General features: G+C 44.7%; 1 protein-coding gene across 5 annotated transcripts in view; it reads right to left on the reverse strand.

The window, feature by feature from the left end:
• sh3d21 (SH3 domain containing 21) overlaps positions 1 to 21230 on the reverse strand; it is a 104544-nt gene that overhangs the window by 53844 nt on the left and 29470 nt on the right. For all 5 annotated transcript variants that reach the window (XM_052036595.1, XM_052036592.1, XM_052036593.1 and 2 more), the window contains exons 4-8: positions 10392 to 10504; positions 7823 to 7910; positions 5786 to 5889; positions 4203 to 4272; positions 1516 to 1610 (exon numbers count right to left, since the gene is read on the reverse strand). In XM_052036595.1, coding sequence (XP_051892555.1) covers positions 1516 to 1610; positions 4203 to 4272; positions 5786 to 5889; positions 7823 to 7910; positions 10392 to 10504 — 470 coding nt within the window. The remainder of the gene's footprint in view (positions 1 to 1515; positions 1611 to 4202; positions 4273 to 5785; positions 5890 to 7822; positions 7911 to 10391; positions 10505 to 21230) is intronic.

Here is a 21230-nt window from a genome sequence, read left to right on the forward strand (position 1 = left end):
AATTGTCACTGCTTCAGGTCGGGACACTGCAGTTTGATTTTTGCTCCAGATTCCAGCATCTGCAGTCTCCTGTGTCTCCATTTTGTTCAACTTCCCCAGTCCAAAGTGTTAGAATTTTTAAATTACCCCACCAGCATGTTTTTACTTGTGTTTGCAGCTACTTCCAGAATTAAACTTGAAATTATAAAATTAAAAACATTCAACTGAGCTTTTGGTCACACACCGTCGTATCTCCTTTTTTGTCTCAGTGTCTTATTGTGCCTTTGAAACTCTTGAGAAAGCTTCTGGTGTTGAACATTCTGCAGGACTCCAAGCTGCTATTGAGGTCAATGCTCGAAGTAAATACAAAGTGGCATCACTTCACATCTATGGGGTGGTGTCTGCTTCAATGAACTCCGACAGCCCGGCACTGGACACCACACACACTGAGCTCCCACACCAGCAACAATGAGGCACTCAGCTCCCCTGCAGGATGTTCACTACATTTCAAATATCCTGAGGTCCAGGAGAGACACTTGAAAACGTTGACAATGTACCACCACATTATTGTTGTCACCAGACATGTTTACAGTTTGACATCCTTATTCTATCCTCTACACACTCAGCTTGCCCAATATTCCTGCAATCACATCTTAACATTCTCTCTGTCGCATCCCCCGACTCTTTGCAGGCCAACTTCATTTTCCAGTCTCCGGACAGATTTCAAAACTCTTGCCCATATCTACAGATTGCTCCATTGGTATCGCCCATACCTCCACCACACCCTGTGTAAAGCGTTCTTTGTCTGGACTGTTACATAACCCTTCTCTCTTCCCTTTTCTCCATTTTTCACTACAAGCGATTTTCTTCCACACTCCCAAACACCCTGCCTTTCCCATGAAACTGCATTTCAAAACCTTCTCTGATTCAATTTTTGGTCACCATTCTTATCTACTGAGATTGGACACCCACCCCCGCCCCATCTCCGCCCCCATCCCGACTCTGAAAGAGGGTCCTCAACACAAAACACTAACAGCGTCTCCCTCCACACACACTGCTGAGTGTTTCCAGAACACTAACAGCGTCTCCCTCCACACACACTGCTGAGTGTTTCCAGCATTTCCTGCTTTTGTGCTTATCCTCTGTTTGGTTTCCGATTACATTTTCACCTCCCCAAACTACACGAGTCCTGATACAGGGTCTCTGCACAAACGCCGACAGTTCCTTTCCTCCCACAGCTGCTGCTCAGCCCTCCAAGTTCCTCCAGCAGATTGTTTGTTCCTTAAGTGCAAGTCATTTTTGATGGGATCATTCATGCATCAGTGGTAGTATCTTCACCCCTCCTGTAACCCCTACAACGTTTAACAATGGATTATTTCTCTACATCTTTAACTTGAAGTGAAGATCCCTCCCATCAAGATTTTACCCCCCAGCAAGCATCAGATGTGCGTTTGCCTTTTGAGTTGAGATTATACGCAATGCATTTCTTCGAAGCTTTTGTGACATGCACACAGCAATGGCAGAGAGAATGATTACCTTTTCTAACACTAGGACGACATCTCCTTTGTGCAGACTGAGTTCATCCTCGTTGCTTGCAACATAGTCAAACGCTGCCTCATAGTACTCCTTGGCTGAAAGGAATAATTATCCATTAAAACACAGTTGCCTAGAGCTGGGTCAGTGTTCAAAAGGTGCACTAGCTTAGCGATTGACAGTGGACCTCTCATCGTGCAGTCATCCGTGGCCAGGGGAGGCTTGAGGGTGGCAGAAGGGTGATAGAAGGGTAGAAGGGTTGGGGCAAAGGTCAGCTGCCATGTTAGGTTGGGTGTAGGATTGGTCGCAGTGAAGGTGGATCTGTAGTTTGGAGGTGTGATGGGTGGTCAGGGTCTGTCAGATCAGCTTGGCAGCAGTGTGTGCAGGACGGGTCAGGAGCTTGCAAATGGCAGGAGTGGTCATTTGGCGAGCTGCCTTAAAGGAGAATCAGATTCCTAATGTTCCCTGGGACATACACAGGTTGGCTTCATTAGGAGTGGCTCATTGATAGTGTGAACTGTTGAAAATCCCAGAAGTACAACACAGGCTTGACGAGGTGGTGCCCATTTCAAATCCTCCATGGGTTAGTGCGTAAGATACACACAGGGGACGGAAAGAAGATTGCCAACTTTGATCATGCAACATCACTGATTTTCATTTATATTTTCCTTTGCATTGGATTACACGTGTGCAAGGCATGACACAATCCGGTTCCTAAGCAAGTAACCCTTAGTGCATCTGAGCTTCCATGTATTTGATGAGTGGGTTCCTATCCATTCATTTTTCCTCAGTTAACTTGGGAGCAGTGAATACCACTATTGCCCCCAACTCCTGGAATATGAAGGGATTCGATCCTAGCTGCCGATTAGCTGTGAGAGGAAACATAGGAACATTGGTTGAGGGTAAAATTAGGCTTGGGTATGTTACTATGCTCAGTCAGGTAGCCCGCAAGCACTGCATTCAACATCTGGAGAGTGAGGAACCATTCAGAAAAAATTAAAGGCAATAAAGGAAAAAAAATATAAGTGGATTAATTTGTAAATAATATGTCTTATCAAGTGCAGATGCTAAACATTTCCTTAATGCCTATCAACAAATGGAAAACAATTTTATAATTGTGTATAGAATCATCATAAAGAGGCAACATAGAAAGAGGCCACTCAGCCCGTTGAGTCTGTGTTGGTCGATAACGGACGGACATTTTCTGCTCCAGGATCATCCGTGATCCTCTCTCAGAGCGCCACCCGGAGGATCCAGTGTGGAAGTGCAGTGGGTGATACAATGGGACACATTTTGTGTTGAAGTGCTGACGTTTTCCCCAGATAAATCCCACCAAGTTATCAGACTTTCCCCAAGCAAACACTAAAATCCCAAACTGGCTGCCACTCCTTGCCAGTAATTTCCCAACTGCCCTCCAATGTCGGAGTGCTCATGGGGCCCAGTGGTGAGAGCTTCGTTTTAAACTCACTTAAGGCAGACATATCAGAACTAACTACCCGTTACGTGGGGTGGGGAATCTGCCCCGAACCTGCACTGAAGCAGCTGCAGCAGCTGCATTTATCTACCTGGAGAAGAGATGCCGCATGGGAGAGAGTTCAGTCTTCACATCTTTTTGAATGAATGGAGCTACGTTAAATTATTTTAATTATTTTTGAGTATTTGTATGTTTGAAACATTTTGGATATTGTTTTTTAGTCTGTAGTAATTTAAATTTTATCTCACTTGTATGTTTGTAATAGTTTTTGAATGTTTCTGAATTCTTCTGACAGTTTGACTGAATGGTTCCTTACCCTCCAGATGTTGAAAGCTGTGCTTGCGGACTGTTTGACTCAGCCGGGGCATTAGGTCAGCTGGCTATCAAAGATTCCCTCCGCTGTTGTTTGGACAGAACTTGTTTCTTCCTCCTCCCCCACCCCCAGTTCGATGACACATTGCCAGTTTGGATCAGGACAGCTTTGGCCGGGACATTGACGCTGGGAGCTTGGCGGAAGGTGAGTTTGTATTTGGACGAGGCTGTGCCCGATGCTCTCCCTCCTGCCTCTGAGCCGGATCATTCCCTTTATATGCTTTTATTATCCCCACCTTACCAAATATTCTACACCAGTCAAATATTCCTCAGAGTTAATTCTGGTGCATCCTTCTCGGTTCACACGATTCTAGAACTTTCCTGTAGGTCACCCCAGGGAAAACAGAAACATCTCTCAAACTACGATTTGCACCATCATTACAGGTCATCCTCCCCTTACCCCTTTCTGCTGTTTTGGCCAATGTTTCTCTCTTTTCCACACTTCTGATGAGCAAGGATCTGAGACTGATAGATTAGCAATCCAGGAACATAACCAGGTCAGTCTTTCTAAATTTGTTCTGCCCCTGGATTACCCTCAAGCTTCTGGAAGCATTAAGAGCTTGATGTTCTGCTCATTTTCCAATGTTTCAGAGGCACTGCTGCAGCCTTAAGCCATCCCCACATGCTAGGAGCCTCCCCTGATGGTGAGAAACCTTTTCTTGTATCGGATGAGCAGTCACTAAATCACTTCTAATCCAGTTGAGCTACCCCGAGCCCTACCCTAGTGTAATTCTGAAACCAGTGGTTGCTGGATGAGGTGCTTGGGCTCGAATCAGTCTCTCTGAAGCAGCTTCCGCTGTGTAAGTATAGTCTTCATGTAAGATCAAAGTCACCGGGTACAGACCTATCTTTTGTCCAGCTTCTCCACGGCATCCATCATCTGCTTGGGGATTTGCCGATCTAAGAGTTGGTTCCTACAGGAAAAGAGGCATTTTGACCAATATCAAGCTTTCCAGGACCTTGAAAAGTGCTATTAACAATGACTTGTAATCAAAGAGTATGAGTTCAAGTCCCACTTCAGTCACTTATCTGTAACGTCCATTTTGATTCTCCAGTGCAGTACTAAGGGTAAACTGTACAGTCAGAGATGTAATCTTTTAAATCTTACATAAACTAAGGGCCAGTCTGCTCTCTCAGCTACATGTTAAAGTCCCCAAAACATTATTTCAAAGAAGAACAGGACAGTTCTAGGAAGAAATGTTCCGGTGCTGTTTTGGAACCGTGCTCTGCACAAATTAGCTTCCACCCTTTTGATGCTTGCAACAGTGATTTCACTTCAAAGGTACCTCATTGGCTGTGGAGCACTTTGGAATGTGGTTGTGAAAGTTACAATAAAAATGCAAACTAGTTTTACATGGGATTCTTGTCCGGAATGATTGTGGCTCAGAGATAACTTTTCAACACCAAGAATTCTCTGCTCAATATGCTTTCTTCAGGGCTGGGCAGGAGGGAATGGGATGGGTGAATTTGTTTTCACGTCATATTGCTGCACATGTCTCATTGTGAAATAGTGGCGATCATTACTGATTGTCATACACTTGGCAATAGAGTCGATATCAAACATTTCTCAATCAGGAGCTAAATACAGCATGTGACCTTTGGCATCTGGTACAGAGAAAACCTTGACTCTTCTGGGCTTTGTGGCTATTTCTATTAGTAAGTGGATACTCAGGTTTCTCAGGTAATATCATTAGATCAGCGGAAGTTTCAGCCTGTTTGCCTTCACAATTTGGCCAACAGCTGGTGCCCAAACCACTGGTTTTCAGCACAACAGACTGTTAGAAAGGCTCGCAATTGGGGCTCATGCCCCTTGATCGATGGACTAGGCCATTAGTCCAACTACCCCTGACCCTGCTACCACACCCCTGATGTGATGTCAAGGATGTCATCAGGCCTTTAGAACTGTAACCAGGTAAACACTTTAGCACCATATTTATCTGGGAGACACACCGGAGACTCATTGTACAATTCCACCTCAGAATCATTACCTGGGGCTCTCTCTATCACGACTCTAATCAAAACCTGGGTACAATTTCACAGTTTGTGACATGAGAGGCAATAACATCGTAACAGCGCTGAAACTTAGCACCTAGACAGTCATCACCCCTCATTCACAGGGCATGGACATGGGGGGCAATGTTGGCATGTATTGCCCTTCACTCATTACCCTGAACGTTGGTGGGTTGGGAGTCACACTTAGATCAGATCGGACAAGGATGTCATGTTTCTTTCCTTGAAGGAAATTATTGAAGCAGATGGCTTTTTATAACAATCTGGTAGCTTTATGGTCACCATTAGAGACCACAGTTTCACTCTCGGTTTATTTAGTTACTGAATTTACTGCCATGGTGGGATTTGAACTCACGTCTCTCAATGGTACAGGCCTCTGGATGATAATCCAGCAATACAACTACACTGCTGCTCTACCTCTAATCCCACTCCCGTACCCCTGGTCATCATCGTTTCCGAGTTTGGTGGAAGGTTGACTTGGAGCTCTGAACTTGGCCCATCTTGATTTTTGGCTCTGGAACCTGATGGGGAAAACACGAAGAGGAGAAACAAAGTGTCACTGAACATGGTCTTCTTACATCAGCTGCTCCCAGTGTATCTAGAACGAACCCCCCAACTATTCCTGAAGCAATTAAATTCTAACAATGAAATGTCCTTCTTGAAAATCTTAATCTAGTCATCTTCATGAAATCTGGTTCCTTCAACTTCCTTCCTTCAACCGCACTGTCCCACAATCGCTGCCTCCTCCCTCGCCTCCCAATGGATGGGAAAGCCTGATTGGCTTGGTTGCCACATACTCTCACCTCGGTGTCAGCAGGTTGTCACACCTTCACATAAGTGAGGCTGATGGTCCAGTGTGATACCCCACTGGATCAGATGTCAACACCACAGCACACGATACTCCCATACAGATATAGTGCTACAGTTAACATCAGTCCTGAGTGTTTCTTCCAATGCCACCAATAAAATAGTGCCTGACAATGAAAGGCAACTTTGCATGGAAGCATAGAAATGAATAGCACAGAAGGAGGCCACAACTTGTCCCTGTACTGGGAGGGGAACAACTATTCAGACTGGTCCCACTTCCCAGTGCCCTGTGCCAAACTGTGGGTTGTGGCACCTACTCAGTCAGTTACTCCGTAAGATGCAAAGAGGGCTTCTGTCTCCACCACCCTTTTAGCCAATGAGTTCCAGAACCCCACCATCCTCGGGGTGAAGAAACTTCTCCTCCACTCTGCTCTATCACCGTTAACCTCTGCGTTAAAGGAAACAGCTCCTTCCTAGTCACCTGGTCTAGACTTCTCAAAATTGTATCCCCTCTGCCCTTCCATTGTGAAGAAAATAACCCCAGCCTCATAACTGAACTCAGTCCCAGTAATGTTCTCATGAACTTCATTTAAACTGCCACTACCTTTCCAGGCACTTCACTGGCCAAAACCCTTCCAGATACTCCATTGGCTACTACCTTCCAGTCACTTCATTGGCCAATAGACTTTAGGACACCCACTTTGCTTCCTGCCACTGAGCCGATCTTGGATTGACCTTGCCACTCTTCCTTGAGCCCCACAGGTATTTCCATAAATGATCTATCTTTCTCATGGTACCTTGTCAAGCATTTGCTAAAATCCCAGCAGACTATATTCAATGCTCTAACCTCATTGACCCTCAAAAAATTCTACTAGTTAGCCTGACCTGACTTGGCCTATGCTGACTATCTTTGATTAATCCTGTACCTTGTTAAATGTAGATTTATACAATTTCTGAGAATGGTTCAGAATACGTTGCCCACTGCCGAGGTTAGGTTGACTGGCCTGCATGATGTCCATCTCCCTCCATTCTCTGCGCATTCATGTGTCTATCTAATAGCCTCTTAAATACCTCGATCATATTTGTCTCCACTGCCACCCCTGGCAGTGCATTCCAGGCCCCCACGCTCACTGCAGTATACTTTCTACTGCTTTTTTACACAGAGTTTTACAAGTTTTTTACAAAGAGAGTGGTGGGTGCATGGAATGTGCTGCCAAGGGTGGTGGTGGAGGCAGACATGATAGGAGCATTTAAAAGGCTCTTAAGATAGGCACATGAATGTGCAGAGAATGGAGGGCTATGGACACTGTGTGGGCAGAAGGATTAGTTTAGTTAGGCATTTAATTACTAGTTTACTTAGTTTGGCACAACATTGTGGGCCGAAGGGCCTGTTCCTGCGCTGTGCTGTTCTATGTTCTATGTTCTAGAGTGCGGTTCAAATATTTCATTGACACAGGAATGGTGGCAGTCCATCTGTCATTACTATTGAAGGTTTGATTAGGAATATGTCAAGGATTATAGTAATCAGTGTAGGGAACCGGAAGTTGAGCGTTGCAGTTTAAAATGATGAGGGAGGTCCAGCTCTTCCTGAGGTTAGCACAAAATTTTTACTGTAGGCAAAGTTTTCACTCAGGGCCTAGACCGTACCTTCAATGTGGTTCATTTCTAAAACAAAATTGGATGGAAAACACCCAGTCTTTCCGTTCTTTTTTCCCAGCCACCAACCGCTTTCAACCTAAAGGACGAAAGAAGAAGCAAATAAATGAAAGTCACAGTGCAGCAATTAAGAAAGCCCCAGTTCAATAATGCGAGGATTGTTTGCAGAGTGGAGGTCAGGAGACAGATCAGAGGACACAGGTAATGGCGATGTACCAAACAGAGAGTGCTGGGTCTTGAACCATTGCAATCTGGATGTGAAGGTGCTTCCACAGTCAGATTTGGTTGGGAATTCCAGAATATTGGCCAGCAGGGAGACTCAAATGTTGGTTGTCTCTTTTCTCACCCAGGGTATATTTCATGCGATTATATCTCCTCTGTGGATACTGTATAAGGTGTGGACACTTTTAGATACAGTACAGGGAATTGTAGATAAGCCAGTTTACATACTAAATGTAAATTAAATACTTACATACTTACCAGCAAAATATAGCACTTAATCAATAACAAAGTTTTGAAATTATATTCTTATATGAAAATCACTGCTTGCAAGCTTTTAACAGCCAGATAAGGTAAAATGTCATCAATTTTGGTCCAGTGGAATTTCTGTAGCCCTTGGGTTAGCAGACCAAGGTTCAACTGGACTGGAATAATCCCGGGGGAGAGAATAAGCAAAGTAGAGCCATCCTCTCTAAAGTTTAGAAGAATGTGAGATCATCTCATTGAACTGTACCAGATATTGGGGGCCGAGAGAGGCTAGGTGCAGGGGTGATATTTGCCCTGGCTGAATGTGGAGAACCTCTAGTCACCATCTCTAAGTATGGAGTCTGCCATTCAGGGCAGAAATGAGAAGAAATTTCTTCACCAGAAAGCAGTGAATTTTTGGAATTCTGTACTCAAGAGAGCCGTGTGAGCTCAGTCACTGAGTATAGTCTGGACAGAGCAGTAGATCTTTAAGTAATAAGGAAATAATGGGATACTGGGTGACTGCAGTAAGATGCTGCTGCATTAAATGATCAGCTATGATTTCATGAAACAGCAGAGCAGGCGAGAGAGGCTGAATGGCCTTCTCCTGTTTCTATTTCTTATGTTGTTAAGTATCATTGGAGATGATGTCGGCTGAGATGCAAATGGATGCTCCACCAACCTTCTCAAGAGAACATAAAACACCCCACCATCCGAAGAAGAGACAGGAGGGCTTTCCATGTCTCTGGTTGATATACCAACTAACAGACAAAAGTAAACATTTTTAGGAGCTTGCCATGCTCAAAATAACTACTCCAAGTCCTACATTACCACAGTGACCACATTTCAAATGAACATCATAGAACCATAGAACAATACAACACAATACAGGCTCTTTGCCCACCATGTTGTGCCAACCTTTAAACCACACCTAAGACTAACTAACCCCTTCCTCCCACATATCCCCCTATTTTAAATTCCTCCATATGCTTATCTAGCAATCTCTTGAACTTGACCAACGTATCTGCCTCCACCACCACCCCAGGCAGCGCATTCCATGCACCAACCACTCTCTGGGTAAAAAACCTCCCTCTGACATCTCCCTTGAACTTCCCACCCATTACTTTAAAGCCATGCCCTCTTGTATTGAGCACTGGTGCCCTGGGAAAGGGGTGCTGGCTGTCCACTCTATCTATTCCTCTTAATATTTTGTACACCTCTATCAAGTCCCCTCTCATCCTCCTTCTCTCCAAAGAGTAAAGCCCCAGCTCCCTTAGTCTCTCCTCATGATGCATACTCTCCAAACCAGGCAGCATCCTGGTAGATCTCCTCTGCACCCTTTCCAACGCCTCCACATCCTTCCTATAATGAGGCAACCAGAACTGAACACAGTACTCCAAGTGTGGTCTAACCAGAGTTTTGTAGAGCTGCATCATTACCTCGCAGCTCTTAAACTGGATCCCACAACTTATGAAAGCCAACATGCCATAAGCTTTCTTAACTACCCTATCCACCTGTGAGGCAACTTTCAGTGACCTGTGGCTATGAACCCCCAGATCCCTCTGCTCCTCCACACTGCCAAGTACCTTGCTGTTTACCCAGTACTCTGCCCTGGAGTTTGTCCTTCCAAAGTGTACCACCTCACACTTCTCCGGATTGAACTCCATCTGCCACTTCTCAGCCCAGCTCTGCATCCTATCAATACCCCTCTGCAAGCTTCGACAGCCCTCCACACTATCCACAACACCACAGACCTTCGTGTCATCTGCAAACTTGCTAACCCAGCCTTCCACCCCCTCATCCAAGTCATTAATAAATATCACGAAAAGTAGAGGTCCCAGAACCGATCCTCGTGGGACACCACTAGTCACAGCCCTCCGATCATTAAAAAGGTTTCTCAAACATCCTGAGGTCATAATGCCTCCACAGAATTGCAAATTCTTCTTATTTAACAGATTATTTCATTGCTTTTACACCAGTGATGCCCTGCGTTAGTGGCTATGAATACATCCCTCAATGGAAAAAGAAGTCTAGATAAAACTTTGGTGAAGTCAAACCACCCACTTTCAATATTTTATCTCAGTTAAGATCTCACCTCATCGAGGACCTCGATGATGTCGCCCACACTGAGCTCCAAGTGTTCTTGTCTCACAGGGTTGTATGAAATGACCACTTCGCACAATCTCTGCTTCTTTCTCACCCCGGGCTCTGTAATACAGACCTGCTGGTCAATGCTCCTTCATTTCACAACTCTGCAGCAGTCAGCAGTTGCAGTTTATTGTCTCCGACACTTATGACTCTGTGGTTTCCCCTCTAACATTGTCCTTGCTGGGGCGGAACCCTTCTGTCTAATTCCCTCTGAATAACCTGGAGACAGAATTGTCACTGTTTCCAGGTAATTCAGCAATGGAAGGCATCAGCACAAAGTCCAGTCCTCGACAGGCACTGACATGAACTTTCCCCCTGAGATCACCAGACTGGGAGAACCAGCAGACTCTGGTCATTTCTGGCATCCACTGAACCCACACTGGTACTGCAAACTGCGGCTTTAAACTGACACTTGGCTCAGTAGCCCAAAGACGATATGTTTTAGAATTGGAATTACTCTCTCTACATTTTTCACTATAAAAAACATCTCCTAGATGATGGCAGTAGATAGTTTGGATTGTTCTTTTAAAATGTGACTGAAGGTTATGCCTCTATTGTGAATAATAGAGACATAACTGTTTCCATGCTGTATAACTCTATGAATCTATGAACAAATTATACAAGAACCATTATTCACAATATGTGCAATTTATATTCTGCATGTTGCCTGTGATGCTGCTGCAAGCAAGTTTTTCATTGTACCTGTACCTCACCGTATTTGTGCACATGACAATAAACTTGACTTGACTCGATTTTGTGTTGCGGTGTCTCCAACCTGCATATGTCAGTTGGTATCTCTCTCCATCTGCATTAATTAGCTGCTATCTGTCAATAACGATAGGAGTCTGAATCTCTGTACCAGGAAGGTCAATAATTAAAGAGGCAGCATCATCCTTTGTGAATAGGATCCACAGTCCCACACGGTATGTTGCCTGCTGCTGGAAGGGGGGTGGGGGGGTTCGGTTCAACAGATTGGAAAAGCATGGTGGTTAAAGTAAAAGGGAAGGAGAGTGCAGGAGAGGTTACTGAGGTCTACAGAATAAAGAATAAGACAAAAAGATTAGAAAGGGATAAGAATTTAACTTCAGGCAACATGCAGACAAATTTGAGAAGAAGGGTGGTGAGTACAGGACTGAAGGTGTTATATTTGAATGCATGCAGTACACAAAATAAGGTAGATGAGCTTATAGTGCAGTTAGAAATTGGCAGGTATGACGTTGTGGGCATCACAGAGTCGTGGTTGAAAGAAGATCACAGGAGGGAGCCAAACATCCAAGGATACACATCCTATCGAAAAGACAGACAGGTGGGCAGAGGGGATGGGGTGGCTCTGTCGGTAAAAAATGAAATCAAATCCTTAGCAAGAAGTGACATAGGATTAGAAGATGTACAATCCTTCTGGGTAGAGTTAAGAAACTGCAAGGGTAAAAAGACTCTGATGGGAATTATATAGAGGCCTCCAAATAGTAGCCAGGATTTGGGGTACAAATTACAACAGGAGATAGAAAAGGCATGACAAAAGAGCAATGTTACAGTGGTCATGGGGGACTTCAATGTGCAGGTACACTGGGAAAATCAGGTTGGCACTGGATCCCAAGAGAAGGAATTTGTAGAATGCCTACGAGGTGGCTTTTTAGAGCAGCTTGTGGTCAAGCCCACTAGGGAAAAGGCAATTCTGGATTTGGTGTTGTGCAATGAACCAGATTTGATTAGGGAGCTTAAGGTAAAAGAACCCTTAGGAGGCAGTGATCATAATATGATAGAATTCACCCTGCAGCTTGAGAGGGAGATGCTGAAATCAGATGTATCAGTATTACAGTTGAGTAAAGGTAACTACAGAGGCATGACAGAGCAGCCGGCCAAAATTGATTGGAAGGGGACCCTGGCAGGGATGGCAGTAGAGCAGCAATGGCAGGACTTTCTGGAGTAATTTGGAAGACGCAGGATCAGTTCCTTCCAAGGAGGAAGGAGCATTCTAAAGGGAGGATAAGGCAACCATGGCTGACCAGGGAAGTCAAAGTCAGCATAAAAGCAAAAGAGAGGGCATACAATATTGTAAAAATTAGTGGGAAGCTAGAGGATTGGGAAGCTTTTAAAAACCAACAGAAGGCAACTAAAAAAGCAATGAGGGGAGAAAAGATGAAGTATGATGGTAAGCTGGCCAATAATATAAAAGAGGATACCAAAAGTTTTTCAGATGTTTAAAGAGTAAAGGAGAGGAAAGAGTGGATAGGACCGTTAGAAAATGACGCTGGAGAAGTAGTAGTGGGGAACAAAGAAATGGCAGATGAACTGAATAAGTATTTTGCGTCAGTCTTCACTGTGGAAGACACCAGCAACGTGCCAGAAATTCGAGAGAGTCAGGGGGCAGAAATGAGTGTAGTCACTATTACTAAGGAGAAGGTGCTTGGGAAACTGAAAGGTCTGAGTGTGGATAAGTCACCTGGACCGGATAGACTACACCTCAGGGCTCTGAAAGAGGCAGTTGAAGAGATTGTGCAGGCATTAGTAGTGATCTCTTAAGAATCACCAGAGTCAGGAATGGTTCCAGAGGCCTGGAAATCGCAAATGTCACTCCACTCTTTAAGAAGGGAGGGAGGCAAAAGACAGGAGATTATAGGCCGGTTAGCCTGACTTCAGTGGTTGGTAAGATGTTAGAGCCCATTATTAAGGATGAGGTTTAGGGGTATTTGGAAGCTCCTGATAAAATAGGCTGAAGTCAGCATGGTTTCCTTGAGGAGAGATCTTGTCTGACAAATCTGTTGGAATTCTTTGAGGAAGTAACAGGCAGGATAGACAAAGGAGAGTCAGTGGATGTTATTTATTTGGATTTTCAGAAGGCCCTTGAAAAGGTGCCGCACTTGAGGCTGCTAAGTAAGCTAGGAGCCCATGGTATTACAGGAAAGGTACCAGCATGGATAGAAGATTGGTTGACTGGCAGAAGGCAAAGAGTGGGAATAAAAGGGGCCTTTTCTGGTTGGCTGCCAGTGACGAGTGGTGTTCCGCAGGGGTCGGTGTTGGGTCCGCTACTTTTCACGTTATACGTTAATGATTTGGATGATGGAATTGATGGCTTTGTGGCCAAGTTTGTGGATGATACAAAGATAGGTGGAGGGGCAGGTAGTGTTAGGGAAGCAGGGAGTCTGCAGAAGTATTTGGACAGGTTGGGAGAATGGGCAAAGAAGTGGCAGATGGAATTAGCGTAGGGAAGTGTACGGTCATGCACTCTGGTAGAAAGAGTAAAGGTGTAGACTATTTTCTAAATGGGCAGTGAATTCAGAAATTGGAGGTGCAAAGGGCCTTGGGAGTCCTAGTGCAGGATTCCCTAAAGGTTAACTTGCAGGTTGAGTCGGTAGTAAGGAAGGCAAATGCAATGTTAGCATTCATTTGGAGAGGATTAGAATATAAAAGCAAGGATGTAATGCTGAGGGTTTATAAGGCATTGGTCAGACCACATTTGGAGTATTGTGAGCAGTTTTGGGCCCCATATCTAAGGAAGCATGTGCTGGCATTGGAGAGGGTCCAGATGAGGTTTACAAGAACGATCCTGGGGATGAAAGGATTAACATATGAGGAGCGTTTGATGGCTCTGGGCCTGTACTCACTGGAGTTTAGAAGGAATGGGGAGGGGGGGGGGTGGGGAGGATCTCATTGAAACCTGCCAAATATTGAAAGGCCTGGATAGAGTGGACGTGGAGAGGATGTTTCCAGTAGTGGGAGAGTCTAGGACCTGAGGGCACAGTCTCAGAATAGAAGGATGTCCCTTTAGAACAGAAATGAGGAGGAATTTCTTTGGCCAGAATGTTGAATTCGTTGCCACAGATGACTGTGAGGGCCAAGTCATTAGGTATATTTAAAGCGGAGGTTGATAGGTTCTTGATTAGTAAGGGCATCAAAGGTTACGGGGAGAAGGCAGGATAATGGGGTTGAGAGGGAAAAATAAATCAGCCATGATCAAATGGCAGAGCAGATTCGATGGGCTGAATGGCCTAATTCTGCTCCTTTGTCTTATGGTCTTATAGAAGGATATCTTAAGCCAGCTTCAGGAGATATTGGAGAAGGAGATATTGTTGACCATGTGGGCACCAACAACTTAGGAAAGAATAGGCAAGAGGGAAGTACCAACTGCTGGGAGGTAAATTAAAGAACAGAACCCTAAGAGTTCAAATTCATTCACAGCATCATCAGAACACTGAAGAGAAGGTTCGAAAGGGATGGGAAAGGTGAACACGTTGGGGGAAAATGAAATTCTAGTTCATGGGAAAAAAAGGAATTTTAACACTGGGACAGGTTCCAGCTGACTTAGGCTGGGAAAGGATTAAAAGGATGGTGATGGGGACTATTAAATGAAATGGGTTCAAGGGGAGAAGGATCTCAGAGAAGGGAAGTATGTCGTCATTCTAAAATAAATATAAGGGAATGGAATAGATTAAGTCAGGAATTGTTGCAGTGGGTACTGCAGGTAAAAAATATAGAACCGTAAAATCCAGTGTATAAGTCACACTTCAGATCAAATAAAGCAGAAAATGCTGGAAAGACTCAGCAGGTCAGGCAGCACCTGCGAAAAGAGAAACAGTCAACGTTTGGGGTCTGCGACCCTTTGCCAGAACGTTCCGCTCCCAATGTGGGACATAATTTAAGAAAAACACATTACTGAGAAGTCCCCAGCACCTTATCACAAACCGTTCTCTGTGCAAGTGGCCGGGCGCTGCTTGTTTTACAAACAGCAGAGTGCACTACTTGTTGCCCAAACCGCAAAGCTTGAAAACTCCAAAGCTTGAAAACTCCAAAGCTTGAAAAGCAATGCTTGAAACTTACAACCTTACAGTGTGTGGCCTGCGGGGTCACTGTAGACACAACGGCAGCTGATGTACTCCAGGGAATTCTGCACAGAAGTATAGCAAGGAGGGCATGTGACCCTCTTCCAAACTCGTCCACCCACATTACTCCTCTCACACCCACTGCTCTCTCTATCTCTCACTCTCTCTCCCATTTTCTCCATCTCTCACCTCTAACCTTCCCCCTCTCAACACCCTCCTGCCAGTCTCCACTCTGCCTCTTCCCCAACAGCCTCCATCTCTCATCCTCCTCATTCTCCACTCTTTCCATCCCTTACAACACCCCCTCCACTCTCCATCACCCTCCTCAATTTCTCCTCCTAACCTCTCCATTTCTGACACTCCCACCAATCTCCCTCTCCGCCCCTCACTCCCTTAACTCCACAAACTGCCCCCCCCCCCACCCGGTTCTCCACCACCCCTCTATTTGTCTCAGAGGTGCTCCTCTCAGATTCAGCAGCAACAGAGGTAGGAGCCCTGATCCACAACACTGCAAGGTTTGTCACTCAAGACCTGTGCCAACACGGCAGGAGGATGGAAGGCGAGGATCTGAGTTCAGTGCCCAACATCAGGAGGCCCTAAGCACCAGGTCTGACATGTGCTGGACCCACAGACTATGCGTGATACTGCTTAGGCCCCGGAGACAGGCCCAGCATCGAGTGAACCCCCTGGACTGTGCCCGCTATCGTTTGGACCAAAGCCTGGGGCCAACATTAATGGGGCTCTGAGGAATGGGGCTGGCTTGAGAGGGGCCTCAAGGACTGGGCCTGAAATTGGGGGAAGGATGAATCATAGAGTCATACAGCACAGAAACAGGCCCTTTGGCCCAACTGGTCCATGCTGACCAAGATGCCCATCCAAGCCAGTCCCATTTGCCAGCGTTTGACCCATATCCTTCTAAACCTTTCCTATCCATGTACCTGTCCAGATGTCTTTTAAAAGTTGTTATTGTACCTGCCTCAACCACTTCCTCTGGCAGCTCATTCCACATAGATACCACCCTTTGTGCAAGAAAGTTGCCCCTCAAATTCTTATTAAACCTTTCCCCTCTCACCTTAAACCTATGCCCTCTAGTTCTTGATTCCCCAGCCCTGAGGAAAAGACTGAGTGCATCCACCCTGTCTCTGTCCATCATGATTTTGTACACCTCTATAAGATCACCTCTCAGTCTCCTACGTTCCAAGGAATAAAGTCCTAGCCTGACCAACCTCTCCCTGTAACTCAGTAACTCAAGTCTTGGAAACATCCTTGTAAATCTTTTTTGCACTCCTTCCAGTTTAATAACATCTTTCCTGTAGCAGGGTGACCTAAACTGAACACAATACTCCAAACGTGGCCTCACCAGCGTCTTGTAAAGTGGCACCAACAGTCCAACAGCAGATGGGAGTTGAGGGATGAGCTTTGGGAACACTCATTGACATATGTGATTGAATATAAGTTGCTCCCCATTTTGTCCTCTTCCAAAAATTCTTATAAAATTGTCTATATGCCAAATGTAATGGTTGTTAACTTGGGAGAAAGAAATAAGTAAAATGTTAGGAATAGAATTAAGAAATAAATAAAATGTTAGGAATAGAATTGAAAAGGACTTAAGTCTACAGTGGGCCCCTAGTATCAGCCATGTAATGGCAGAGTGTTTCATTGCAGGGATTAGCGAACTGTGCAGCATAGACTGCTTTTAATGCACAATTGGGATAAACATGAGTTTGCTTTGAATGCTGCTGAATTTTGTGAGTGTGTATAGGATGGTTGTCTGGAACATAAAGTCCTTGAACCAATATAGAGGCAGCTGACATGAAAGCCTTGCTGAATTGCTGTTCAATGTTTGTAGGTGATGTACACTGTATCCAAAATGTCCAGCTGGCACAGGGAGTGAATGGTTAGGATCTCACAAATATTTAGTTATTTTGTGCCAGATGGTGGTTAGTTCCTGTTTTGGGAGCTGCACTGGTGCAAGCGAGCGGAGGGTGTTTTGTGTCTTGTAGGTGGCAGAAAGGCTTTGGAGAGTTAGGCTGTGAGTCACTCATCTGATTTGCTTTTGTGGTCACTGTATGTTGTGTGATTGGTCCAGTTAAAGTTCAAGTTAACAGTGACCACAGGCTGTTGATGGTGGGGATTTTGGGGTTGATAACATCACTGAATATCAAAGGCTGTGATTAAACTCTCTTGTTCGAGATATTTGGTGCCCAAGACTTACATGGTGTGAACTCGATGTGTTTATCAGTGCCTAAAATGACAGGATTTAAATCCACATATCCAAGTCTGCCAATAACATGAAAATCGATGTGACTGTTCACAATATAAGTGATCGTGACATTTCAATGGACAACTGATAAAACATATAGGTTGAGAGACAAAAGGTCAATGTTCATATATTTTCAAAGGTCGGTGAAGCACCTTCAGTAAAGAGGGGTCAGGTGGTGGGTGGGTGTTGGGGGTGCATACGAACCTCAACAATTCTTGCAGGTCGTATAACGAGCAAAGTCATTGAATCACACAGAGCAGAAGTGGGGCCCTTCAGCCCATCAGGTCTATGCCAACATTTTTGCCCAACTACATTAATCCCTTTTGCCTGCATTAGGACTGTATCCTTTTCTGCCTTGCCTATTTAATGCCTCTTAAATGTACTGATTGTATCTGATTCCATCACCTCCTGTGGCAGTGAGTTCCAGATAATCAACCATTCACTGTGTAAAGAAAAACTTACCCCTCAGATCCCCATTAAAACTCCTTCCTCTCACCTTAAACCCATGCCTTCTTGTTTTTGATAGCCCCACCTTGGGAAAATGATTCTGACCATCTACCCTATACTTGCCTCATAATTTTACATACTTCTGTCACGTCACCCCTCAGCCTCCTTCGCTCCAGGGGAAGCAAACCCAGCCTGTCCAATCTCTCCCCTCACAACTACAGTCCTCCACACCAGGCAACACCCTGGTGAATCTCCTCTGCACTTTCTCCAGTGCTATCACATCCTTCCTATAGCATGACGACTAGCGAACTGCACACAATACTCCAAGCAGAGCCAAACCAGTTCTGTAAAGTTGAAACATAACATCCCAACTTCTATATTCTATGCGCTGCCCAATGAAGGGAAGCATGTCACATAACTTCTTACCACTCTATCAACCTGTGTTGCATCTTCAGAGAACTATGGACTTGAACCCTATTGTTTCTCTGTTCATCAACATTCCTCAAAGTCCTTCCTTCTACTATACATGCCCCACCCCTATTTGACTTAACAAAATGCATCACCGCATACTTGTCAAGATCAAATTCCATCTGCCAACGCTCCGCCCAACTTTCCGTCCGATCTATATCCTGCCGTAGCCTTTGACAACTTTCCTCACTGTCCAGAACACCACAGACTTTTGTTCACCCACAGACTTACTAAGCATACCTCCTACGTTCACATCCACGTCACAGACAGCAAGGGTCCCAGCACCAATCCATGCGGTACTCCACTGCTCACAGACTTCCAGTCAGAAAAACATCCTTCCACCACTACCGTCTGCCCCCTATCACCAAGCCAATGTTGGATGCAATTAGGCAGCTCGCCTTAGATCTCATATGCCTTAAACTTCTGGACCAGCCTACCTTGTCAAATGCCTCACTAAAGTCCATAGAGAAAACATCTACCACCTTACCTTTATCAATCTTCTTAGTTACCTCCTCAAAAAACTCAATCAAATTAGTGAGGCAAGTTTTCCCTTGCACAAAGCCATGCTGACTATCCTTGATCTTTGCCTTTCCAAATGTACATAAATCCAACCGCTGAGTACTTTCTCCATTAATTTCCCTACACTCACGTAAGGCTTACTGGCCTGTAGTTACCTGACTTATCCCTGTTGCCCTTCTTAAATAAAGGAAAAAATCAGGCCAAAGGGCCTGTCCCTGTGCTGAACTATGCAAACCTTAAGTATTCTCCAGCCTCCTGGTCAACTAACATTTCCTCCCTCGCCAAGAAGGCACAGCAGTGTCTCCACTTTTTATGGCGGCTGAAAAGAGCAAACCTGCCCTCCCCCACCCTCACCACATTCTACAGGGTACCATTGAGAGTGTCCTGACCAGCTGCATCTCTGCCTGGTACGGTAACCGTAACATTTCTGACCGTAAGTCTTTGCAGAGAATTGCAAGTACAGCGAGAAAGATCATTGGAGTACCTCTTCCCTCCATCTCAGATATTTGCAATACATGATGCACAAGTAAGGTTTATAGAATCATAGACGACCTTTCTCATCCCCCCCATGACCTATTTGTCCCACTGACATCTGGCAAGCAGTACCAGAGCATCCGGGCCGGAACTACTAGATTGCACAACAGTATTTTCCCCCAGGCTGTCAGGCTCCTGAATACCCTGGTAGACAAATGCCTCATCAAAAGCCCTGGTTTGCACAACGGCGCATAAGACATTTGGCTGCTGCTCAACGTGTTTATACAATGAGTACGACAACTGAACTTGTATTTCTCTTTGTCCAACTGGTTTTGCACTAACTCTGCAATAATTTTGTATTCTGTATACACCATTTTTTGCACTATTTGTACTTGCACAATTTTTTTTGTCTGCGTTTATTGTATGTCCTCTGATCTAAGTATGTCCTCTGTTGTGTGAGTCTGGGGGAAACGATATTTCGTTCCGCCGTGTGTTTTTATAGCATATGGGTGAATGGCAATGAAATAACTTGAACTTGAACTTGAACCTCTTTGGTAGCTAATGAAGATACAAGAATCTACGTCATGATCCCAACTATCTTGTCCCCTGCTTCCCATAGCAACCTGGGATAGATCATCCTGCCTCGTATTTATCAATCCTATGTGTCCAATAACATACAACACCTCCTCCTTCTTAATATTGCCCTGCTCCAGATGGTCAATGTACACCTCCCTGAATTCACTATCCTCCCCATCCCTTCTCCTTCCTTGGTGAATACTGATGTGATAGGCAAGAAGCTCAGAACAGAGCAAATAGGTGAGCAGAGCCCGTATGGAACACCATCAGGTTAAATATGATGACAAAAAACATCTTACATGAACAGGACCTCGGCTGAAACACTGTTACAGACGGACTCGCAGGAGTGATCTGTGAGGTGGATTGACCAGAACCACCATCAATTAGCCAAGCAGTACAGAAAACACAGTCATTTTATTCATAACAGCTGAAGCCAGTTGCAAAACCACATTACATCTCATAGTCCAATCCAAAGTGGAGTACACAAGGATGATCCCAACAACAGTGAAAGGCCTAACTGGAACATAAACATTTACAATGGATCCCCACACTGAGGCAATCCCATCGGGGGTGGAACACTATGATCATAATTACATTGCAGCTGAGTACTGGTCTCCTGAACCAATATTGATTCCTCTGATATCCATAGATTTATGTTACCTTATCTTGAATGTATTCAAAGTCTGATCATCTGCAGATCTCTTGGGTAGAGCGTTCCAAAAATTCACTACCTTCTGGAATTTCTTCTTCTCTCAGTCCTGAATATCTGACTCCTTACTTTGAGACCGTGCCCACTGGATTAAGACACTCCAGCCAGGGGAAACATCTTCCCTGAAGCTATCCTGCCAGGCTCCTTAAGAAGTGTTTTGATATGGTCACCTCTCATTCTTCTAAACTCTAGAGTCTACCTTTGGTGAAACCTGATTTTTTTTCCACTGCTCGGGCTTGCTGCCTCTTTTTGTCAACATTATAAGCCTTTCCTTTGATTAAATATTCCATCTTTTGGTTTCCATGGTTGGGCCACTTTTTAGGAACATATATTTGAAGAACACTTTCTCCAACCTAACCTTCTTGCTAAAATCCTTCATCCCTGGAGCCGTTATGGTAAATCACCTCTACACCCTATCAAGAAGTTTCACTCCCTTTCTATGCTGTAGTACCAGAAGTGGATGCAGTACTGTCTTAAGACCTAACCAGAAGCTTATAAAGGTTCAGAACA

This window comes from Pristis pectinata, chromosome 22, assembly GCF_009764475.1.
Source record: "Pristis pectinata isolate sPriPec2 chromosome 22, sPriPec2.1.pri, whole genome shotgun sequence".
NCBI classification, from domain to species: domain Eukaryota; kingdom Metazoa; phylum Chordata; class Chondrichthyes; order Rhinopristiformes; family Pristidae; genus Pristis; species Pristis pectinata.